General features: G+C 38.5%; 2 protein-coding genes across 2 annotated transcripts in view; one reads left to right on the forward strand and one right to left on the reverse strand.

Moving 5' to 3' along the window:
* Window positions 1-4,325: 4,325 nt before the first annotated feature.
* Window positions 4,326-14,278, reverse strand: GOLT1B (golgi transport 1B; the record flags this gene model as incomplete). The annotated part of the gene is made up of 5 exons (XM_079715327.1): window positions 4,326-4,364; window positions 6,576-6,657; window positions 7,471-7,649; window positions 9,049-9,140; window positions 14,254-14,278. The coding sequence occupies 5 exons, from the start codon at window positions 14,276-14,278 to the stop codon at window positions 4,326-4,328; spliced, it is 417 nt and encodes a 138-aa protein (XP_079571453.1).
* A 2,720-nt stretch (window positions 14,279-16,998) lies between these two features.
* RECQL (RecQ like helicase) overlaps window positions 16,999-24,442 on the forward strand; it is a gene marked incomplete at both ends in the record, with an annotated part of 32,513 nt that continues 25,069 nt past the window's right edge. Inside the window, one exon of the mRNA XM_079716039.1 lies at window positions 16,999-17,014. Within this exon, the coding sequence (XP_079572165.1) occupies window positions 16,999-17,014 (16 nt within the window). The remainder of the gene's footprint in view (window positions 17,015-24,442) is intronic.

Raw genomic sequence — 24,442 nt, forward strand, 5'->3', positions numbered from 1 at the left:
GGAGATTTAGGCACACTGAGAAGGCCTGCTATCCAAAGTAAAACTCCCCACTCATTGGCCAGTGTCTTTACTGTCCTTTACTTAAGGCTTTGAACTTCAATAATGTCTTTTCGCAAAACATGTAAATACCACAAAACAATTGGCAGGTTCTAGGAGAGGACAAGGAAGGGCCAGCTGTTTTGGCCTAGTCAGTCAAACAGAGGTGACCTTTTAATAGGTCTTAGAGCTGGTAAAGGTAAGACCATGAAAAAGTATCAGTCGATGAAGGATTTGGGGATGCCATTTCTATGTCCAACCTCTTATATGGATACAAGTAGCAGAAGAGCAGAAGTTGGAACCTTTGTTAGAAAGATGTGCTGGATACTGTATTTAATAACAGATTCACCAGACAATAGTCAAGACTTGCAGTTTAATGACTGGATTCAACAAATACTTATTGAGTACCTTAATTGGTAGATTTGGCCAGTGGTTTTCGGCCTTACTAAAGTATAAGATCAAAACATTGCAGACGTTAAGTGATTTTATTTAAGTCACAAATACTTAAGTATTATATATTCCTTCCATGTAGAGAAAAAAAAATTAAGCATTTCTCCACTAATTTCTAAATTCACTGCTCACTTTTTTACCTGAAGTCTATTTCTATTTATGATTACATTTAAACAGTTTGGATATGGAAGATGTGACCATTATATAAAAAAGAAAACTGCATATAAGGCTAATTTAAAAACAGGAGGTTATGATCCAGCAATCCCACTACTGGGCATATACCTTGAGAAAACCATAATTCAAAGAGTCACGTACCACAATGTTCATTGCAGCTCTATTTACAATAGCCAGGACATGGAAGCAACCTAAGTGTCCATCGACAGATGAATGGATAAAGATGTGGCACATATATACAACGGAATATTACTCAGCCATACAAAGAAACGAAACTGAGTCATCTGTAGTGAGATGGATGGACTTAGAGACTGTCAAACAGAGTGAAGTAAGTCAGAAAGAGAAAAACAAATACTGTATGCTAACACATATATATGGAATCTAAAAAAAAAAAAAAAAGGTTCTGAAGAACCTAGGGGCAGGACAGGAATAAATACGGAGACGTAGAGAATGGACTTGAGGACATGGGGAGGGGCAAGGGTAAGCTGGGGCGAAGTGAGAGAGTGGCATGGACACTACCAAATGTAAAATAGATAACTAGTGGGAACCAGCCGCATGGCACAGGGAGATCAGCTCGGTGCTTTGTGATCACCTAGAGGGGTGGGATAGGGAGGGTGGGAGGGAGATGCAAGAGGGAGGAGATATGGGGATATATGTATATGTATAGCTGATTCACTCTGTTATAAAGCAGAAACTAACACACCATTGTAAAGCAATTATACTCCAATAAAGATGTTAAAACAAAACACGAGGTGGGTTATTGTGCAATGCTAAAGTTTTAGAATTTCTTAATAAAAATACATCTGACCATTGTTATGGATTGAATGTGTTCCCTCCAAATTCACATGTTGAAACCCTAACCCCCAACATCATGGTATTCGGGGGTGGGACTTTGGGAGGCAATTAGGTTTAGACGAGGTTATCAAGATGGGGCTCCTCATTAAGGGATTAGTGTCCTTATTAGGAGAGAGATGAGAACTTGTTCCTTCTCTTTTTCTCTGCCATGTGAGGACACAGTGAGAAGGCAGCTGTCTGCAAGCCAGGAAGAGGGCCCTCTCCAGGAACTGAATCTGCCAGCACCTTCATTTTGGACTTCCCAGGATGCAGAACCATGAGAAATAAACATCTGTTGTGTAAGCCAGTCTATGGAATTTTGTTATAGCAGCCCAAGTTGAGACAACCACCAGTTAAAAGAAAAGTACCCTTTTATTGAGAAGTAAGACAAGTGTATTTACAATATTCAATTGTTAGATCATATAATCTGTGAGACTTTTAAAAGCAGCAGTATTCCAGGAATTACAATTTATAAGGGGAAAAGGAAAACATTCCAAATAGGTTTCTGTTTACAGAAAATACATTTGAACAATGCCAGAAACACTTAAGGCTAAGTAGTATTAGACCTTCTTCTCCATCTTTATAGCAATAATCAGAGTATGTTTTTTGTCACAAAGACAGAAGACTAATTTTGGAAAGGAAGAAACAATATGGTGTACAGTCCTTTCTGTCAGAAGACAAGTATGTTTAAAAATAGAGCCTCATCAATGGTTCTGAATAAGAAACATACAATGCTGCCAAGCAGTCCCAAACTCACATTTGAGATAAACTGTGGACTCATTTAAAACTGAAAACTGCTCCAAGCCTCTCACTTTTACTAAGGACTGGGAGATTATCACATCCTTTACACATTTCTAATAATGCTTTCTGAAATAAGATTGCTGAAAAAGAGATCTCTGTTACAGTGCAAAGAACATTTTGATAGAAATTCATGTCTACAAAGGAGCTAAATAATACAGATGTTCCATACATTAACAGATACTGTTCTTGCTTTAAAAAGGAAGAATTACCTAGCCACTGTAAATAATATGGGTCAGTCAAAAATATGTATAACAGAGTCCTACAGGGCAACTTGTATAAGTCAATCCCCAAAATATGTATATATTTGACACTCTCCAAGTGAGGATATTACTTTTTTGAAGAACATTAGACACAACACTAGGTTTCTTATTATTCCATGAACTATTGAGGTAGGAGTCTCATTTTGTCAATATCATCTGTTTTCACAGATTATAAGTCAAATGCCAGTACCAAAAAGACAGTAATCCACAAGGCTGAACCATTAGACTATCTACCAAGTCCTTCCTTCTTTAGATGAGCAAGGTTGGAACCTCTCTGTGCATCAAGAGATTTAACTAAAAATAACATAGGCTGTAATATATTTTGTAGACACATTTGTCAATAAAAATCACAAATTTCAATTATGATTTTATACATTAAAAAGCTTTGCAACTGTTAAAAAAAAGAGTAAATAATATAATCATTAGTGGTAAAACAAATAGTACTATGACTCTTGAAATGTCTTCCTACATCTACCAAAAGGGTGCCACCTTGGAAAACTACTAATGAAGAAACAACTACTGTTTCCTACTGCCTGTCAAGCAGCAATAGTAGAGAAGACAACACATCATTTTTGTAGTGTCATGTTTTTCAGAACTATAGCCAGTTTAATTACAGTAAAATAATTTAGTATGTGAACTCAGATATTCTCTCCATGAACTCAAATGAAGAGTGATCATATGAAACACACATTATGCATATTGATTTTTATGTTATGAAAAAGCTGAAAATAAGGGAAAACTTGGCTTATGTAAATAGCCCTTTAAGCTTAACCTTTTAACACGGTACATCTTAAAGTAAATATTACCAGTAGTTATTTTATGAAAAGCAAAATAATAAATCACCGCTAAAATTTAAAAAATAAAAGAAAAAGAAAAACTGGATCACAACATGGAAATATCCATTTGGGTTGCATCATGTAGTATCTTAAATAACAAACTATTCAATGAAATGAGCTAGGTAACAGACTCCTTCATCACCAAGAATGCTTTTTTTGTTAAATGCTTACATGTCATGAAAGATACAGATGCTCACGTGAGAGTCCCAAGAAGTATGAGGACTTCCAGAATGTGTTCCTGAAAGAAAAAGTGCTGAGTCAGCTATAACTTAGAAACTACAAGCTAGTAAAGAATAACCTTTGCATATTCCAACAAAGAATATCTAGTTCAGATTTTCATCTGGCTTTAAAATATTAAGATTCAGAAGAACCACAAAAGTTTTATTTTAACCATACGTTTACCAAAAAAAAAAAGAAAAAAGTGATTCATACATCGACACTAGGTTTTCCTGGTTTTTATATATCACGATGACATAATCCAATCTAACTCATGCATCACTTTCAGAGACACAGTGCAACTGGAAATATTTTCGCTGTTGCAGAGGACATTACAGTTCTAAAAAGCAAATGCCTATGGGTGTGCTTGCATCTTCAAAATAAAAAGAAAAGAAACAGGCACTACAGTTCTCTAACGATGGCTGTGTTTCACACATTGTGGAAAAACAGTAAAAAATCCCCTTCAAGAGTTTCAATATGCATTGTAACATAGATGTCATCTCCTTCGGTTTGCTTGCTGACTTCTTAGATGACTTGGTGAGAAGTCTGTTTTCACTGCTTCTTTGTTAACTGCTGTTGCTACTCTGTAGGCTATACGTTTTAAACTTCTGTAAGGAACATTACAAGCTATTTCATGTAATTTAATTTTGTGCTGAATATTCTTCAAAGGATTTATAAATAATACAATATTTTAAATGAGTCTTCAAGTCACTTGTTGTTATACCATATTGTTGCTTTCTCCGACTTTATCTACAAACTGCAAGAAGAAAAACATAATTAAATGAAAGCCTAGAGCACTATAAAATATTACATCAACACTTTAAATGTTGATTAAAAAACCCAGCTTTATAAGATTTGTGGAAAGTTAAGGTATGACTGACAACGATTAATCCAGTACTACTCACCACCATCTTCTGACATATAAATGTATATAAAAAATTTTTTTTTCTATAAGTTGTTTCTGCATGACATGTTACACATATGACTTTAAGGGTGCAATACAAGAAACACAATGCAATGAATAAAAAAATTGGATAAGATGAAGTTAACGCTGCTAGCTCAACAAAAAAAAAGTAAAAAAATAAAAAGCTGAAATGTCAGCCATTCATGCATTAATGAACCCAATAAGGTATTTCAACTGACCATTATTGTGGATCTCTTCTGGGCCTATGTAGTCTTTGAACAAACAGATTTAGCTCCATTAAGTTCAATAATTAACAACAGCTACTGACTAAAAATACTTTAAATGTGTATTCTGGACTTCAGACTAAAAGTGGCAATGACATTAAAAAGAGACTTAATGATGCAAGCATAAATCGATAATTATGGAACATAAGTTTTAACACACATTAATGTAAGTGGTTATTTACTTTGGTTACTCCACCCCAAATATAAAGCAATTGGGCTTTCTTCAGCATTCCAGATGGTGATGCAAACAGATGTTGAAACAAAGTAATTAGTGAAGATATTAAAAGTTACATAACCCAAGTGACTATATAACACTATCAAAATCTAGCAATCATCTAACCCTTTCTTTCATTTCATTATTCACATTTTTACTTAAGCATTTATTATAATGAAGTAATAATAATAGGAAACACAATTTATAGTATTGGATGTCCATTTATGCAAATACTGAAGAATCCTTAAATTAAGGACATGATTAATGATTACAGCTCTATAACTAGAAGTTTTAGTACATTCAAAAGACATTCTAAGTATAAACAACATTGACTACTGTATGAGTTTGGGGATTAATGCAAATGAAATCAGGATATACCCCTATAAGCCTAGGTTCTAGCATTTTATATTATCGCAGATAGGTGATTGGCACACTGAAACTAAAAGCTGCTCTCAAAGCACTCATGGATTCATTAGAATTTTACGGTAAATTTAGATGGAGAGAAAGCACAACATTGTCTCTCCAAAGGTAACTTCAAAAACTGTCTAGGTTATCTGGGCTGCAAGGTTCTGATTTGAGGATGGAAATGAGATTAGGCTTATAGTGGTACCTATTTTAGTGGGTAAGCCATCCTTTAGCTCTTTGAGAATTCAATAAATGCTATGAACTACCTCTCTAGAAGCATCTACAAAAGTCTGCAAACAACTTTAAGAAGCTGACTGCCCGCCCTGGAGAAACAGATTTGACAAGACTGTTCTAACTGTGGACAGAGCTAGGAACGGAATTTTGTCATCTGACTCCCAGTATCACAGTGCTTTATTTAATTGTCTTAAAGCACTCCATGTGGTGATACAGTTTAAGAGAGAAAATATTTGTAAGAAATAATGGTGTTTTTTTATATTATCGCTTCTAAAATTAGAGATCATATAAAAGTTAATTGAAAAGTGCCTTGAACTCTCAAAGAGAAAGGCAGCAGAGCATATCAATCCAATTTACATGAAAAAAGAGAGAACAACATTAAAAATGGATACAGTGAAACCACATTTCAGGTTCTATAGGTTTAGCAATGATTATTTTCTCTGGTATTCATGGTAACCACGATCTATGCGATGTAACCATTTATATCATAATAAAAAACTTATCAATTGTGTATCAATTCCTCAAATTTCTTCAAAGAGCATCAGAGAGCATTTATTTATCTTTAAAATTTTTATTTTATTTAAAAAACTTTTAAAAATTATTGAAGTATAGTTGATTTACAATGTTGTATTAATTTCTGCTATATAGCAAAGTGATTCAGTTATACATATATGTGTGTGTGTGTGTGTGTGTGTGTGTACACACACACACACACATACACATTCTTTTTTACATTCCTTTCCATTATGGTTTATCACAGGATATTGAATATAATTCCCTGTGCTGTACCGTAGGACATTGTTGTTTCCTCATTCTATATATAATAGTTTGCATCTGCTAACCCCAAACTCCCAAGTCGTCCCTCCCCCCAGAGAGCATTTATTTTAATGGTTTAGAAAACATATTGTTAAATATATGATTACTTACTGATCTAATTCCAGGTAAATTCAAGAGTGATCCAAGGACTGGCACTCTTCTAATAAATCCAACAACCACAGGAAAGAAGCCCCTGGGAGAGGCGAAAAAAGTTCTTAGAATGAACACATTCTCTATTACCAAAATGAACAGTTAGCCATGTAAAAAGAAAGGATCCTGTTAAAGTTTTGAATGTTTTAAGAGACTTCAAAATTCAGTTATTTCTTACTTCTCCCTGGATTTGATCCCTTCCTTAGTTGTGCTCATAACATTCTGCATAAACATCTATAATGGCATTATTATTACATCCTACTGGTATCTTTACAGTCTATTTCCCATATTAGAAATGAGAGATTCTCTAAAGCAGATCTGGCACTTAATAATGTTTGTTTCCTGTGGGCAATATGGTGCTTGGCAGATAGAAGACAAATGATACACCTTTCTTGAATAAATAATTAAACCAACTTACTTGAAAGTATTTTCTCACATTGCATACTATTATTTACTGGGTAAGTGGCATTTGTAAAATATTAACTGATCAAAACCTCCCATAATGTATTTGGTCCAAAATTTTCTAATATCTACATGCACTAAAGAAAGTGTCATCAAGTGACAGTAACTGTACAGCATCAGGTCTACATATTAAAATGCTGGATCTATCTATCTATCTATCTACCTATCTGTCTATTTATCTATCTATCTATCTATCTACCACTGTCTGGTTGATGAAAATACCAAACATAAACAGAGTGCCGTAAAATGCCAACAAAATAAATTTTATTGCATTGAAAATACTTTATAAAATAACAATCATCTGCATCTGATAAACACATCTGGGTTTCTGCAATAATTATTTGACATTATGGTTTACTGAAAGAGAAACAATAAAATAAAATGGTTGCCTTACCTGAACAAGAGAAAGAATCCATAAATTTCGAAGATCATGCCTATCAAAGGCCAACCAATCAGGACTACAAATACACCACCCAGGAAAAATCCTGTAGCTTTCATTTTATGTTTTTGGAAGAAGAATCTGAATGTTCTTTCTAAACCAATTACAAAAGCCAAGCCAGCCACAAATAAAACCTAGAAGAGGAGGAAAACGTAACACAGAAAAAGCAGTTAAATGCACTGCATATGTTTGAAGGGGTAAGGTCAAAGCTAAATATGATAAAAAAGACATGTGGCTTTTAATGTGAGCAACTGGCCAGAGAAAACTACAATGCACACCAAGAGGCAGAACCATGTTAAAGCTGCAGTTGTATCCCACTGTGTTCAGTCCTCTTCTATCTTGATTAGATGAAGAAAAGAGAAACAAAGAAAGATTAGGTGTCACCCAGCGGCATCTGCATCTGCAGTGGTTTCCCCGGCTTTAGCTAGATGGCGATGGCTTAGTCAAACAGATGAGCAGCAAGGCAAGAGAACGAAGGTGTCCGTAAATATGTCAACCGAAGGTACTCCTGGTTCTGAAAACTTGATCAGGGGTGATAGGAGTTCCTATGGATGGGAGAAAACCTGACATGGCCCAGTTGGTAGTAGAAGAAACCAGGCAAAGCCAGCAAGAAAATCCTAGTTTTATTAATTCCGGAAATCTGGGAGCAGCAGAAATGAAATACAGCCATGCATTCTCAAATATACTTATAGTTTGTATGTTTTCAGACAATGGACAAGAGATGGTGATTGACTAAATGCCTGCGTTTTCCAAGGTTTTATTCCCAAATACTTGCCTTTCTTCACAACCATTTTTCAGTGAAAAATATTTCACAAAAATATTTATTAAGACTAATGGTTAAGCTTCACATTCTGAGATACCAATGCTGTTTATATTACTGTTTATTAAAACATTAATTTTGAACAATTGTTACCCTTTATATTTTCCAATGTCCAATTAAAAGCCCAATGTTAACATACACTTCAAAAATATTTTATCGTTATTCAGTGACTTTATTGCCCTCTTAGAAGGGTTATTATTTATTTCTAGAACTCTTGCACAGCCTTCACACATGGACAACAGAGTACACATTCCAAATAAACAATATACACACTTTTCTTAGCAGGTCAATTATTAATATAGATATATTTTTTAAAGGTTTAAGTGGTTTTTAAAAATCTGTTCATTTTATGCTATTTAAGCAAATGTTAAATCTCAGATGTGTAAAATCAAAACATTAACAAATTTACCAAGACATGGGGCTATCAAGTCATCTATTTTGAACTATTTGAGGCAGTCTTGATTTATCTATTGTAAATCACATATCAAACACTTAACAGAGCAGTTATGGAATTAGAAAACTTCATTAAGCATTTATCTTTTATTTAAACAGAAAGCTGTCAGGTTCCACCCCTGATGAAATCAGAGAATGTAACAGGAGTCTTTACATGAGTAACAGTGAATTATTTCCCCCCAATTTCATAGCAGGCAATAATTCATTAGTAGTTAAAACTTCCTTATGAATTTAGTTAAAATATATATTGAAAAACTCACATTTCCAATTGCCAGTAGTGCTTTGTCAAAAAAGAGAATCATTCCAAAGAACAGGAAAAACACTCCAAATCCTGTTAATCCCATTCCAATTTCTGCAATATAAGTTATATGGTTAAGGGTAGAGCAAAAGTAAAGTTACATTAAGATCCTCATAAACTAAGCAAGAAAAAATTTTCAGTTTTTCTTTTGACTGATATAAGGAAATAGGACCCCAACACTGCAGGCTGACATAATGACTGACATTCGTTAAGATCCAGAACAAATTAAATTAACAACAGAAAATTACTCGCAAGATTTAAAATATGAATGGGAATTTCTAATCCTTATATGAGAGAGAGCATTTCTCACAAACATACCCATAATAGAGAAAGACAAATCAGGAATCTAAACCTTTGGTTATATTATTTTTTCCCTCCCAAGAGCCCTTCTGGCATCAGACATAAGTATGTGGGTTCACTTTTGTCTCCTTTTCTCCTTTCATATTCCATGACTAGTATTTGTATGCACAATATCTGCAGTTCCTTCTTTCCCTTCTGAAAACAAATTCCTTCCTTAACCCACTGGAAATGCTATGGGAGGTCAGCACAGACTGCTTCTCACAATGACAACAGGAGAGATTTTGAGTCAAGAAGCCATCTCCTCCAAAGTTAATTTTCAGACTTTTAACTTCTTGACGGCTTATTATGGATTTATCTTCTACAAGTCTCTCTCAACTATGCATCCATTCACATATTTAGTCTAAGAGTCCTAAAATCACCTCTCCAACATTTCAAAGAACACTGTTTTACCTAATATTAATATTCTGGGTTTTTACTTTTTCATTCAAAAACAAAGAATTGTTGATCAACTGCTAAATGCCAGCAACTGTTCTAGGTACTGAGTATAGAGTGATGGACAAAGTATAAGCTTTTGCGTCTATGGTTACTCTTTATACAAAACTAATATTTTATTGCCTTTACACTCCCTAGACTTATCTTTATGTCTGAAGAGTCTTAACTTTCTAAGGTTACAGTTGTACTATTCTGTTAACGTTACAAAGCACAATCCATGAAATTAGTTCCTTGATCATTTCAGTTTTGATTTCAGGAAACAGTCACCAATCCTTATTTTACCTAGCAGCACTATCTGCATAAAATAATAAATCAGACCGAAACTGCCATATTTTGGGAAACACAATTTTAAATACACAATAGTGATTTCTGATCTGTTACTTAACTTTTTTGCCTCGGCTCCAGAGAGCTAAAATCTAAGTCACAGCTACTTAAAAATTTAAGCCACGTAAAATGTTATGATGAGTTGAAAATTTATATCCTATGGCTTTTTTGACATCCTTCACCTCAATATACAGTTAACTCCTGCCTCCCATTCCAGCTGCCTTGTTCTCCAAAAGTTAGTCTAAAAGAATTCGGGTACCTGTCCATAAAGACACTGGTAAGTGTATTCCACGGACACAAATTCTCATGAAAATTGGAGGCTCATACCTTCATGCTTAAATGCTTTAGGAGAATTTAACCAAATAACTGTTTAGGTGTCAGACATAATTTCCTACAGGAAAATATGGACAAAAGAGCAAGGACAATTCCATTAAATAACTATTTAGTAGTTAGGATTTAGTCACTGGCAGCTGAGTTATTTAAATACAACTCATTTCTATCTTTTCACAAATTGTCCTAATGATTATGTACACATTTTGAGATGTTTGTTCATCAGAAAGGAAACTATATGGCAATACGCCTACTATGTATTGAGAATTTACCATGAATTGCCCATTACGAGGTGCTTTACGTATCTTACAGAACTTAATCCCCCCCATACTACTGCAAGGTAGGCATCATTACATTATTCTAGAGATTTTTTTTTGCCAGGTTAAATATGTTTGATTAAATGAAATTCAAGGGCACTGGAGTAGGCTGAACTTCTGGGAGAAGCATCTTTAGGTTTAATATAATTAGCTTGCTACTAACATAACTAAGGAGATGTCAGTATGAAATTGACTGCAGTGAAAAAGGACAATGTCTGTACATGGTTTTACATTTAATGAGATGTTTATACAAATATGTCATAATTCCTTTAGCAAAACTGGGGGGTTAAAAAGTAGCACCAGCCCCATGTTTCATGTGGGCAACTGAAGACTCAGATTAATAATTCACCCTTGATCACAGAATCAGCAAATGTGCGTGTGGAGGGGGACAGGTGCAGGGAGGGACGGGGGTGTGGAGTGGAGTCTGGCTAGAATTCAAATCCAATCTTCAGGCTCCACATCTTACAACTATAACAGGGGAAACCAAAACATTCCCACTACTTTATCCAGTGTTGTACAGAAAGAGAGGGTTGCCTGTAACATTTTTGCCAAAACGGACACTAGCATGTTATTGCCCAATAGTCCCTGATCTGAGTGGGTCAAAAGTCTCAAACTGACCTCGCTGTGTTATTTTCTCCCCTCCAGAATTCCGTTCTTGCCTATGCCTATGTATTCACAAGCCCTCTGGTTATTAAAGCCCCACTTGGAGCTGCTCTCTCGCCACCAGAATCATACACAGTAAAATAAACTTATCTTCCTCTGTGCACTATCAAACTTTCATTCCCGCTTGCGCGCGTGCACACACACATGCGTGTTTTTAAAGCATAATCTGATAAAATCAGTCTAATAAAACAAATGTATCTAAAATCAAAAGCTTATTGTAGAAATTTGATAAGGAGAGATATTCTTAATCCAATGACAATCACTGTTAGCATTTTGATATCTTATTTAAGACATTTTAAGGCAGCATTGTCTTTCTTCCTATGCCCATTCCTTTCAAAAAGTAAAAATGTCACAATAAAGAACTCAATTGAACACCATGGTGGAATTTCAGGCAATGTGACATAATGAAGTAAAGATTTAGAGGCAGCATAGGAACTGCCCCACTCCAGCCCCCTCAATAAATCTTGCGGGTTTTTTGGGGGGGTGGGGTGAGGTAGGGGGTGCTACTATAGAATTCCTTAAAACAATTATGAATTGCTATTTACTATGATCAGTACTTGGTCTGGTACTTCTCTTCCAGAATCAGGATCCCAGAATAATTTTGGCAAGTCACTTGAATGATGGCTGATTCCTACAGTTAAACACACACACAAACACCATTTGAAATCCAAAGAGCTTTTGGTTCACTAATTATTATGTGTTCTGATCCACTGTCTTATCTAAAACACTTGGCAAATGAGCAGCAAAGAGTACCATTTCATCCTCCTCATCAATTTAATGAAGTGAGGAGAATGCTTCCTATTGTGCCCACATTCTAACCCAACCCCCTTGTTCTGGTTTTTGGAAGGATGTAAATCAGGCACTTGTCCCTATAAGACTTCAGTAGAAAAGAATCTCTACACACAGGATAAGTAGTTTATATATTTACTTATGTAATAATCACAGACTAAGATAGGAAAGTTAGATAGGAAAACTGTGTAGAGATTAAGTACTTCCTCTGAGTAATTAGCAGTATTAGAAATAAATCCTAGCAATTTATGTACACAATTCTGCTGAATTCTGGGTTTCAATTGAGAGCACAGAACACTGCATCATAAAGAAAATAGGCTCTGAATATTCTACACAGTCTCTCAAAAAAAAAATCAATGCACAATTCTAAAGGATAAATATCTACTGTTGAAACTCTTTTTGCTATGGAACAATTTCATCTTTCTAAGATAGATTTCAAATAAGCTTTATAGCAAATCTTCTTAGATGCTAGTAGGGTACCGTGAAAAGAACAAAGGTTTTTGAGCCAGCAGATTTGGGATCAAGTCTTGTTTCTGTCACTTTCCTCATGATTATACACTGAATTTCTTTTGAGCCTCCTTTAATTTATAAAAGAGACATACTCGTCTTTGCTCTACAGGGCTCTTATAAGAATTAAGGATAACGATTTATATAAAAGCCCACAGTAAACTGAAATAAGATGCTTTTATACAATTATATACAATGGCTACTTTTATTATAACAGTAAACCAAAACATCCCACGAAAAACAAACAAAAACCCCAAACAAAAAAGGACTATACTTATATTTTCTCTGATCAGAACAGGCAGACCAAAATGGGCATCCAAGGTGCAGACCCAGTCCAATTTGAGGAAGGGAGGGAGCCTGATTGGGGTGGCAGTGTATGCAGGAGTTATGAGCAGCTCGGTGAAGTTCAAGTTAGCCATGACTTGAATCCAAACCTTACGACTCTACTTTAAAACAGGGCATTTTTAAAAGAAGTTCTATTTTTATTTCAACAGGCTGTTTATAGTTCTTAAAATCTTTAAAATTCAAGTAAGTTATTTAGAATAAGAAAAACAAAGGTGTGGCAGATAAAACAAAGTGAGATAAAAAGTCTATCACGACCATCAAAAGATAGGAAGCATTGGCAGAAATGTAAATACAAAATTATTAAGATTGACAAAAAGGGATAGAAAACTGGAAATTTTATATTGATAGAAAAAGAAAACAGACAGCAATGTTAATCTTTGAGATAAGATAAACCTGGAGAACTCTGTGGCAGGCAGAAAGATGCTAAAATAATAAAACGTGCCACCAAAGCACAATATACAATATTAACGAAAGAAATCGTTTAACTAAACACAGAGTTTACTATTGGGGAGACAGTAGCCGGTAGAAAAGTGAAGTTGTTTCAAGGAACTTTTAAAAGGTTGCTTCCAGTAGTGGCAAAAGGTAAATACTCAAAATATTTAAGCGTAAGCACATTTTCAAAAACAGCCTATCATAGGTGACATTTAAAACTCGGCCTCCCAAATAACCAGCAGTAACTTGTAGAGGACCCCAAGCATGTCACGTGCAGAAATGTCCCCAAGAGTGGGCCGCGGGCACAGCGCATCAAACTTTCTCTCGTGGCCACCCGCGGGAACAAAGCGCCCATCTCCCTGGGAGTGAGAGCTGCGCTACCCCGGTGCGAGACAGACGCCGGGCGAAAGCTCCCCCTCCCCAGCTAGGGCGTCTCCCCAGACCCCACCGACTCTCCCCCCAGGCCAGGTCCGCCACCGCGAGTCCAGCCCTCGGTTCCTCCAGGCAGCCCTCCAGACGCCCACAGCCCTAGCTGTGTCTAGCAGGCCGCCGCCCCCATTCCGGAGCTTCATTCATTGACCCGGGCGGGCGGAGGGGCGGGCGGACGAGACCCAGCCCAAGGAAGGGGTGTCCGGGGCTCGAGGCGGGGCCTCGGAGCAGGTACTTACTCTGGGTGTCCGTTAAGGAGATCATGGCTGCAGGGGTGAGGGCGGCGTCGATAGCACCTCGGAGCGGCCAGGGTGTGAAGCAAAGTCGAGAGAACGAAGCCGGGAAACAGCCCAGGGGAAAGCCGCCACGTCTTCCGGAAACACGCAGCCGCCCCCACCCCAATTCAAAGCCGTTTTCCATTGGCTAAGCCTGCTCCCAACATCAACCAATCAACTGTGGCTTTGTTCAATGACGCAAATGGTGGCCACACCCCTTGACCAATAAGAGAAGGGCATTACTTGCAATTGGTTGAAAGGACCGACCCGGAAGGGTGGATGCTCCTGGCTGGAAAGAAAGGAAAGCCTGGTGGCGGGAAGTTTTCGTTGGAGCGCGTCTGAAAGCGGTGAGTAGCGGACCTGAGGCAGGGGCGTTTTGGGGTCGGAGACTGAGGAGGGGAGGATGTTCCTTAACCCCCTGGGGAGACGTTCTGGGGTAACTCCCGTTACCGCTTTGAAAGAGCTAATATTCCTTTTCCTGGCTGATGGGGAGGCCGGCTCACTTCCTTCCACCAATGCATTGGCGGGGGAGAAACAGGGGCCCTCGCCCTTCTGATGGAACTCTCTATCATCGCTCAGCTCTAATGGAACTCGGTCCTTTAGGGGCACGTTCCACTGCCGACCGGTCTTTTTTTTTTATCACCAGCCTTTTCCGTGCAGGAGGCTTGGGTACCACAGCCTGTTTATTTGCAACCACTGTTTATTGGGAAACGCCACTGGGAACGCCTAAGCGTAAGGGAGGGTATTATTAAATTGCTGTTGCGTCTAAACGCAGGGGGCGAGGAGTTGGAGGATGTGTGTGTGTGATTTAGCCTCTGGTGCTTGGTGTCAAGCATTCATGACTGCCTGAGACCCTGTAAAATATTTCCTGAGGATGCTTGCAAAAGTTCAGATATAGCAAGTAAAACCACTGAATCATGGAAGTAGTAATTAGTGAAAAGTTCATTGTGTACACACCAAAAAGACAGTTTGCCAACCGGGAGCACTCAAATCGAAACATGGAATTAGGCTCAGGGCTATATTGTTACAAAGCAGCTTGTTTAGTAAGGACTGTTTATTCTTCACACTGATTGGTTATAATATTAACATTTTCTTAAAGGATAGGGAATCGATTAGTGGTTACCTCATAGCAACCTTGGGAAACAGTTGGAGTTTTGCTTCTGATTTCCAGAGGCAGAAACAAAAAATGCCCCAGGTCAAGTTAGTCTTTCAAAATAAGCTAAATTAAGCTTTGTTTGTATGTCTGTGCTGGTTTTGTCTGCCCAGAAAATTTTCAAGACTGGTCTCCGTTTGTTTTGGATTTTAACAGTGCCTAGGTATACTTCTGACACACGTGCTATAGATAGCTCATTAATTTTTGAACGTATTTTATGTTCAGATAGCTTTTACTATTAAATCACATCCTTTGGGAAAGGAGTTTATGAGCAGTTCTTTAACAGTATAATCAAAGGAGTCGTTTAAAATAGTGGGGCAAAATGGTTGTAGATTACATCCTTTCAGAAGTATAGAAAAACCCTCTGCTTTCAATCTCAGCAAACCTGAGCCTGCACTATATGCAAGGCACTGTGCTAGGCTATGTGGACACAGATGTGAAGGGACTCAATCCCTGCCCCCTGGAGAACCTCACAGTCTAGAGAAGGAGAATTATATTTGCACAAAATGGTGAAGACATATTCATATCGATAAAGAATTAGAAGTCCTTGGTTTACTCTCCTCCTTCAGTATCTTTTAGTGGTGTGGCCCTTCCAAACTTCTTAGCAAGGTAAAGAAGACCCTACTTATTTTCCCAGCCTAGTGGTGACTACAGAATTCTACATGAGGAAGGGCATAAGGTCAGCAGTTTGAGTAAGGGCAGGGTGATGCTGAAGCTTTGGAGAACATTCTAAGTTAGTTTTGGAAACTATTGGTTTTCCATATCAGAGTTGGGGGAGGTGTTCCTGGAGATGATGGACAATCTAAATAAAAGTTCCTACCCTCCAACCTCACCTCCTTCCACTTGCTTGTGTGTACTCTTAAGTTTTAATCATTCAGAAATATTTTGAGTTCCTTAATACAAACCAGGCTTTTTCGCCACTTCTGACCTTCTCATGTTCTCTCCCTCTGCAATCTCACCCCTCTGTAGAATACCAATTCCTCTTTTAAGATTGAGTCTAAATTGTAACCCTTTAAAGCAAATATTCAGTAAAATGTTAAATGATTAATTTGAATATTACGTTGATGGGTTTTGCTTCATCTGGGATATTTGAATCTATCCAACTTGTTATTTGTAAAATAGCTTCCACCATCCCAATTTTAGAGACAGGGAAAGGGGCTGAGACAAACAAGTTGTTTAGCTTTGCTAAGATCACACAGTAATTTAGTGGTAAAGCTGTTAAACCTAAAGGCTTTGCTCTTTTTTTGTGACATCGCTTTGTGTCTGGCGGATATTTGTTCAGTGTTCTTGACGTCATACTTGTTATTATATGTTTATGTGACTTTGGACACTTCTCTGAAATCTAGAGAGTTTTCCATAAAAAAGTAGAGTGGGAAAAAGCATGTAGTCCTTATTGAAAGGTCACTGCAGTATATAGTTTACTTTCTAACATTTTTTATGCTTAGTAATGACAGATTATCACTGAGCATTATCAGCAGTACTGTTTTTAAAAAGTTGTTGCTCTGATTTTTCTTTCACTTTTAGAAAGAAATTTGGCTCTCCAATTCAACTTAAGAATGGCATCCGTCTCAGGTTAGTGGAGATGATTACATTTTGTAGTTCATTCTCTTCTCTTTCTAATTGAATGTTTTTCTCTGTACCTTCCCCTCAATTTTGCTGTGAACCTTAAACTGCTCTAAAAAAGTCTTAATAGAAATTAATAAAAATAAAATTTAAAAATACTTGTTTTAAAAATTCTGATTATAGAAGTGATGTTTTTTCAGATTTTCTTTTCATTGTGGGAAAATGTACTTAATGAAATTTACCATTTTAACTGCTTGTAAGCATACAGTTCAGTGGCATTATGTGCATGGCATTACGTGCATTTGCACTGCTGTGCAGTCATCACCATGATCCATCTCCAGAACTTTTTCATCACTCCAAACTGAAACTCGGTACCAGTTAAACGCAGTCCTCCCTTCCCTGCAGCCCCTGGTAACACTGTTCTGCTTTCTGTCTCTGTGAATTTGACCATTCTAGGTACCTCATTTAAGTGGAATCATACAATATTTGTCCTTTTGTGTCTGGCTTATTTCACTTAAGCATGTCTTTGAGGTTCATCTGTTTTGTAACATGTATCTTTTTAAGGCTGAATCATAACCCATTGTATGCATGTACCACCTTCTCTTTATCCATTTGTCTGTCAGTGGACAGAGGGTTATTTCACTTTTTGGCTTTTGTGAATAATGCTGCTACAAATATTGTGTACAAATATCCATTTGAGCCCCTGCTTCCAGTTTTGGGGGGTATATACCTACAAGTGGAATTGCTGGTTAACATGGTATTTCTGTGTTTAATTTTTTGAGGAACTACCGTACTGTTTTCCATCGTGGCTATACCATTTTACGTTCCCAAAAAGCAATACATAAGAGTTCCAAGGAATGATATGTTTCTTGATAGCATTCTGGGAACTTAAGAAATTATCAAGTAGACAATATAAATCATTTATAATCTCACTAGTCAGGTTAATACTGTAACATTTAGATGTATTGTTTTTCAACAATATTTTTAACGTTTTGTACATGTTTGGTAATTTGATTTTTAAAAACATAATGTAGATATAGAGTATAGACATATTGTTAAGTAAATTCTATGTTGTAAATATTCTATTTTTAATACTGTTCTGTATTTTATTGTTTTGAAGTGACATTAAACAATTAACACTTTTAGTGTTGGTGTTGAACTTTTAGTCTGTTTCCATTTTTAAAATGTAAGAAAGGTTGCATTGAACATCTTTGAATCAAAAGCTTTGTGTGCGTCTCTGATTATTTCCTTAAGATAAGTTCCTGTAAGTGGAGCTATTTGAAACGTTTTTAAAGTATAAAAGAAAAACTTCCATTTGACCTTTTCCAGGCAGCTACTCTTGGTATTTTGGTATATTTCCATCCATTGCTTGTTTTTATAAACCTGGCTAGATTCTATCATGCTTATTAGTGAGATCTTGCTGACTATTCAGTAAAGAAGTGGATGGCAGGAGTGAGGAACTTATTCTATGGTATTTTCCTGTCCTTTGTAGGATATAGTGAATATGGCCTTTGCTACATACTAGCACTAACAGTGGGGTAACAAGATTAGGTTCTTTTCAAACTTTAAAGAAATGGTTTTCCTAAGTATGGCATCCTCCCATCCACCCCTAAAAACTTTACAATTTATTTAAATATAAATATGAAAAAAATAGTGACGTCGATTTTGGCTTTGTCTCATGACGCATTCTCACAGCTGAAGGGTTAATAATAAATGATAACAATTTAAGTTATATTAAATGCTAATCTAAATGTTCTTTACTAAGAGACAAAGGTGAGGGTTTCAGAGATGTTACGGAACCTTGCCTCAGTTCGGTATAGTTATTTTTGGAATGCATAAGTGAGTTATTCTACTTAACAAGACTTTAAGCTTTCTCAGTAGGCTATGATTTTAAAATAACTGAGTAATGACATAGATAAATCTTATTTAAGAGGAGATGCTTATTTTGAATCATTGCCTTTACCATATTGTGCCCCTTTCAAATAACCCACCTCTTCTATTGTTCTACCCACGTGTCGAACTATATTTGAAATGCCTCTGAAGTTGCCTTCAGACCGTTTATTGATTTGGATTTGATGGCTTCCCTTGTGGAAAATCACTTTCCTCTCGTTGTTCATTTCAGTATGGGATATTGCTAGAAAATGTGCTGTTTCTGAAGACTGGTACCTCCCTTGCATCAGCTGTAAGCTTAGGAACTCTGGAGTGTGATCCCGGCTCAGTACTATGTGCTCTTGAGATATATTATAGTAATAAGCCCTCTTTGTTATGGATTATTGAAATCTTTCACTTTTCAACCTCATCTCCAATAATACAAGTCATGTGTTGTCCGTGCTGGCAATAGAGGTGATAAAATTTTGAACAAAAACATGAAAAGACCCTGTTTTATTACAACTAGCTCTATTTTCTTATACTCTTAGTCAATCAGGACTTTATCTAAGGTACGACGATACTGACTTTGTAGCATTGTTTGACATTAACATCTCTGTTATGTAGGATTTGATCAGGAAGCAGAGCCACTCTGAGAGATATAAGGGACTAACTGTAGGGATTCTGCTTGGTGTGAATATGGGAAGTGGCTAAGCTCTTTCTTTCTGTCTGTTGCCTGTGTGTCTGGAGCTGGGCCCAAAGCTGGCGGAGCCAGCAGTTAGGAAGAGAAGATACATATGCAGTGGGGAATGTCCAAACGAACTGCCCCCCACGAAGATGGATCTTACCAGAACCTAGATCAGTCCCTTATTGCCTCAAAGCCTCCAGTGTAGATGATGCAGGACCTGTCAAAATGCTCACGTCCTTCCCCGTGGAGTTGCATATGACCTGGCTGCGTGTTCAGAGAAGCCAAGGGAGGAGAACCAACAGGATCTAGAGGAGCTGCAGGCCCTGCTGTTTCCCTAAGGATATCTAGCAGCAGCTGGAATCATGGACCCAGTTGCTGCCCCATGCCAGTGAGGTCACCAGGCCTGACCTTGCACTGACCTTCTTAAATACGGAAAATATGGCAACGGCTTCACTTCCACCTTCTAAATCTCTGGCTCCCCAACATGATATAGCTGTCCCTGGTCCAACCAAACATACACTGATCCTCTCCTCCGAAGAGGACAGGAATTCTTTGTATTCATCTTTGGGTGATGCTCATTCCTCTTCTTGCTGAATCACCTCCTTCTTGATAATCTTCTAACTTAAATCCTGAGATACGAGGTTAGCGACTATTAACACTTTTTTATTTTAGAATTTAGGTGAATGGGAGCAGGAACATCAATCAACCCATCCATCCATCCATCAACCGACCAACCAACCAACCAACCACCAACAAGAAAAACCCAAATTTGGCTTATATAGGAATATCAAAATAAGGGAGAAATGCTTATAGCTATTACAGTTCTTGGTTCTCACGTGATCATGTGGTCATAGCTATGATTTTATAACTGCCTTTTCAACTTCTCATTCCATATCCTTTTGTTCTCAGCAAGCACCTCACCTGGTCATGGGGCCTTGCCTGGTGGGATTTGCCTTAGCAGTTTGCTTGTAATGAGTTTTTGTAGTTTTCCATTAACTCTAATCAGAGGACATGGGAATACCAAAAGACAGCCTAGAGGATCCCCTCTATTCCAGACACACTTCTCTGCAGTGTCATAGCAATCCAATTCCCTTTAACAGTCAGGATCACTCACCCCAGCCAGTCCAGTAACCCGCTTCTTTGCCTGTTGATTTCCTGTCATGAGGAACGCAAACTGGCCAAGTGGTAGTCAACTCCAGTTAAATGGAACCGTTGCTTTTTCTCCTGGTAGAAGAGTTCTTCCTTGCTAACTAAGACCTCTAGACCAGCAGAGTCCAAAGTTTCAGGGATGGGAAGCAAACGTTTCACTAGTGGGTCCTGGCAGTGGGAAGAGCACTACTCACTGTTCTGATACATAAGCACACTTATCTGCCTTCCACTTGGTCTTTCCTACCTTAATAGTCCTTACTCTTGGGTCAGGAGACCTATGTGTGAACTCAGCCAGTTGCTGAATATATCTGTTCTAATTATGCCTGCTGGAACTGGGGAAGTAACCACAGGGTAGGTTGGAGGACCTGCTAACCCACTGTATGATGCACCCAAGCAAAACTGCATTGATCATCAGCTTTGCTTAAGTCCAGTCCCTACTCTGACTGGTGGATCACCGTGGCATTTTAGTTCTCCAGGAATTATCAGTTTAGAGTTGATGTCTGGTAATTTCTGAGAAGTTATTTTCCTTTTCCCAATACACAATTACCTTGATAAGTTTCTCTGGAGAAGGATAGTGGAAAGATTTAGCACATAAATTTTTAGCTGTGTAGGAGAGTCCTTTTTCAAAGGGCCCCAACTTCCACTTTATACAAGGGACTCTAGGTCTATGAACTGGCCATTTCTGGGAACTGGTTGAAGGACTATGACTCCATTGTGGTGATTCAAATCAGGCTTGTGTTTCCCAGAATCAGGCCTTTGTATTCTGCCTGTACAGATCAAGTCATCTATTTCCATTTCAGACATCATGATCAGCTAGCTACTGCCGAAGATCTCTGTGAGTCATACTGTTCTACTCTATTGCCCGGTATGGCAGCCGCATCTACCTTTCCTCTGGTCATGAACTGAATTGCCAGCATTTAGCCCCCATGTCTTAGAATCCATCATTCTCGTTGATTCAGGTAGTCTAGTTCAAAGGCAGTACTTCCCATGGTCATTTCTGGCTTACAGAGAACAGCCACTCCAGCCCTCTTCCCGGATGCTGGGGCTCCCCTCATGAATGCATTTCTTTCAGACTTGGTGAAGGGAGGATCCTCTGGGTCCTCCTAGGGGGCCGGACCACGGGAGAGTGGACGATCAACCCACCTGATAATCCACTCTAGCACTCGCATCTCCCTAAGCCTCAGGTTTCCCTCCTTTAGAGCATACCCAGGAAGTCCTAGCCTTTCCACTTCATTGGCACCTACACTTGTGTCATTCCACCCCAACTTTCTGATATTCATCTTTGGGACTAGCTAAGTAAATTATTAGAGCCACTCCTGGCCACTATATTTAGCACACTAAATCTAGAATTTCTTTCTTTCTTTTTTTTTTTTTTAATTTTGTTGTTGGACTATGTCCTGTCTTTTTTTTTTTTTTTTTTTTTAAATAAATTTATTTATTTATTTTTGGCTGCGTTGGGTCTTCGTTGCTGCCCGGGCTTTCTCTAGTTGCGGCGAGCGGGGTCTACTCTTCATTGTGGTGCGTGGCCTTCTCGTTGCGGTGGCTTCTAGCTCTAGGCGTGCGGGCTTCAGTAATTGTGGCACACGGGCTCAGTAGTTGTGGCTCGCGGGCTCTAGAGCGCAGGCTCAGTAGTTGTGTAGCACGGGCTTAGTTGCTCTGTGGCCTGTGGGATCTTCCCAGACCAGGTCTCGAACCCGTGTCCCCTGCATTGGCAGGCGGATTCTTAGCCACTGCGCCAACAGGGAAGTCCCTAAATCCAGAATTTCTTATTGAGTCCACACCAGTAAATTTGGCTTCATTCAATGTTGTATACTGTCCACCTTGATTTAGTAGCCTTAGGACCTATTCCCACGTATACTCTCTAGTTTCTGGTGATAGATATTGGCAAATGCAACTCTTTTGGTGTGTTTCATGTTTTCTCACAGTTCACATTTTTATACCTCATCCTCTGGGGCCTCGTGGGTCTTGTAGCACTGGAAGGTGGTGGGGGCAGATCCTTCGAGTGATTAGCGTGCTCTTGCAGGGCATCTACCTCAGGAAAGACCGTAACAGGCAGGAGGAGGCTGTTTCAGAAAGGGGAGGGGGACAAAAAAGACTTGGCAGAATTAGTGGCTCAAGGTCCCCTGCTTCGTTGGAATCTGCCCATATGTTCCCATCCTGATTTCAGGGTCTCACTCCTTCCAAATCAATGTCCTAACTTTAACAGAAGAGTCCCTGCAAGGTTGGGAATTCAGTTTGTATCATAATTCAGCCACCTGCAGAATTTAAACTTGTTAGTCTTCAGTAATCTCAGCACTGTAGCTCCAGGAGATAAGGGTTTTGTTTAGGACAGTCATAGAAACTTTGAGGTCCCTTTATGGACACCCTGCATCTCTCTCATCAAGTGCTCCAGCATACTGGGAAGCAACCAACCAACCCCATTATTCTTACAAAAATGTTCTGTGACAGCAAACACTTGGTCACCCAGAGCATTGCCTTCTCTAGATACTTAATTTCTGGTGTCTATAGATGATAATTTAACTTCGTCTACTGCATGCTGTGGAATACCATTATCGCTTCTACCACTGCAAAGAGGGGTCATTAATGCCCTTAAATCTAATCAGATCAGAGACTCAATTCCACGTGGCCCAGAAGCGATTCAGAGAACGCATTAAGGTTCTGTTCCTCTGGGACAACATTTGGCATTGGTCAGGGTTCCATCAGAGAAGCTGAATCATTATGAGTGTTATAAGGGATTTATGCCAGGGATTAGTCTCTACATGATCATGGGACCTGATGAAGAAGTGCGTTGCTGGTCTGGAAGTCACAAGAGCCAGCAGCAGGGTCAGGAGGATGGATGTGGCATGTGGGAGGATAAGGAAGAGCTGAAACGCACTAGGACCAAGTAGAACCTGTGTGTCATTGGGACTCATGTGGTGTGTCACTGTCCCCAAGGCTCTGACCTCCAGGACGCTGGTGCCCTGCGGAAGAGCTGGTGCACTTGCCGCAGAAAGTTGCATGTGAACCCAGCCAAGGATTCAAAGAAGCTGAAGAAACTGTGGGTAAACCTGCCTCTGCTTCTGCCCCATGTCAGCAAGGTGAGCCAGCGGATCAGCGACAACGGGAGTGAGCTGCAGCAACACCTGACCTTATGCCAGCCTCCTGACTGTAAACCTGGCTGCTGTTTCATTTCTACAGACTTCCCTGGTGGCCAGCCCTAACCAAGAATCATGCAGGCAGTTGGTACAATACAAAGCCACCAGAGCATCCTATTTTAAATCATAACTGTAAGGTTTCATCTCATGAAAAGGCATTAAGACTGGACACTGATTGGGAATTCCCTGGCGGTCCGGTGGTTAGGACTCTGTGCTTTCACTGCCGAGGGCCAGGGTTCAATCCCTAGTCAGGGAACTAAGATCCCATGAGCCATGCAGCATGGCCAAGAAAAAAAACAAACAAAAAAAATAAAACAAAAACTGGACACTGATTAATGCAGGCAGATGTTTTAGAAAACACCAATCTATAAAATTTTTCTAGCTTCCACTGATGTGATGTCAAAAGAAATCTCACTTTGACTTTAATGTTTGGCCTGATTAGAGTCATATGTTAAGGCTTCTTTATAAGTTAGCATGCTGGCCTTGTAATGCCAGTTCCAGTAGCATGCTTGATTTCTCTCTTTACTGTGACATCATCGTGTTTATAATCACCGACTCCTTACCATGTCACAGTATGAACCCAAATATGAATGTTTTTGT

This window comes from Hyperoodon ampullatus, assembly GCF_949752795.1.
Source record: "Hyperoodon ampullatus genome assembly, chromosome: 11".
Classification (NCBI taxonomy): Eukaryota; Metazoa; Chordata; class Mammalia; order Artiodactyla; family Ziphiidae; genus Hyperoodon; species Hyperoodon ampullatus.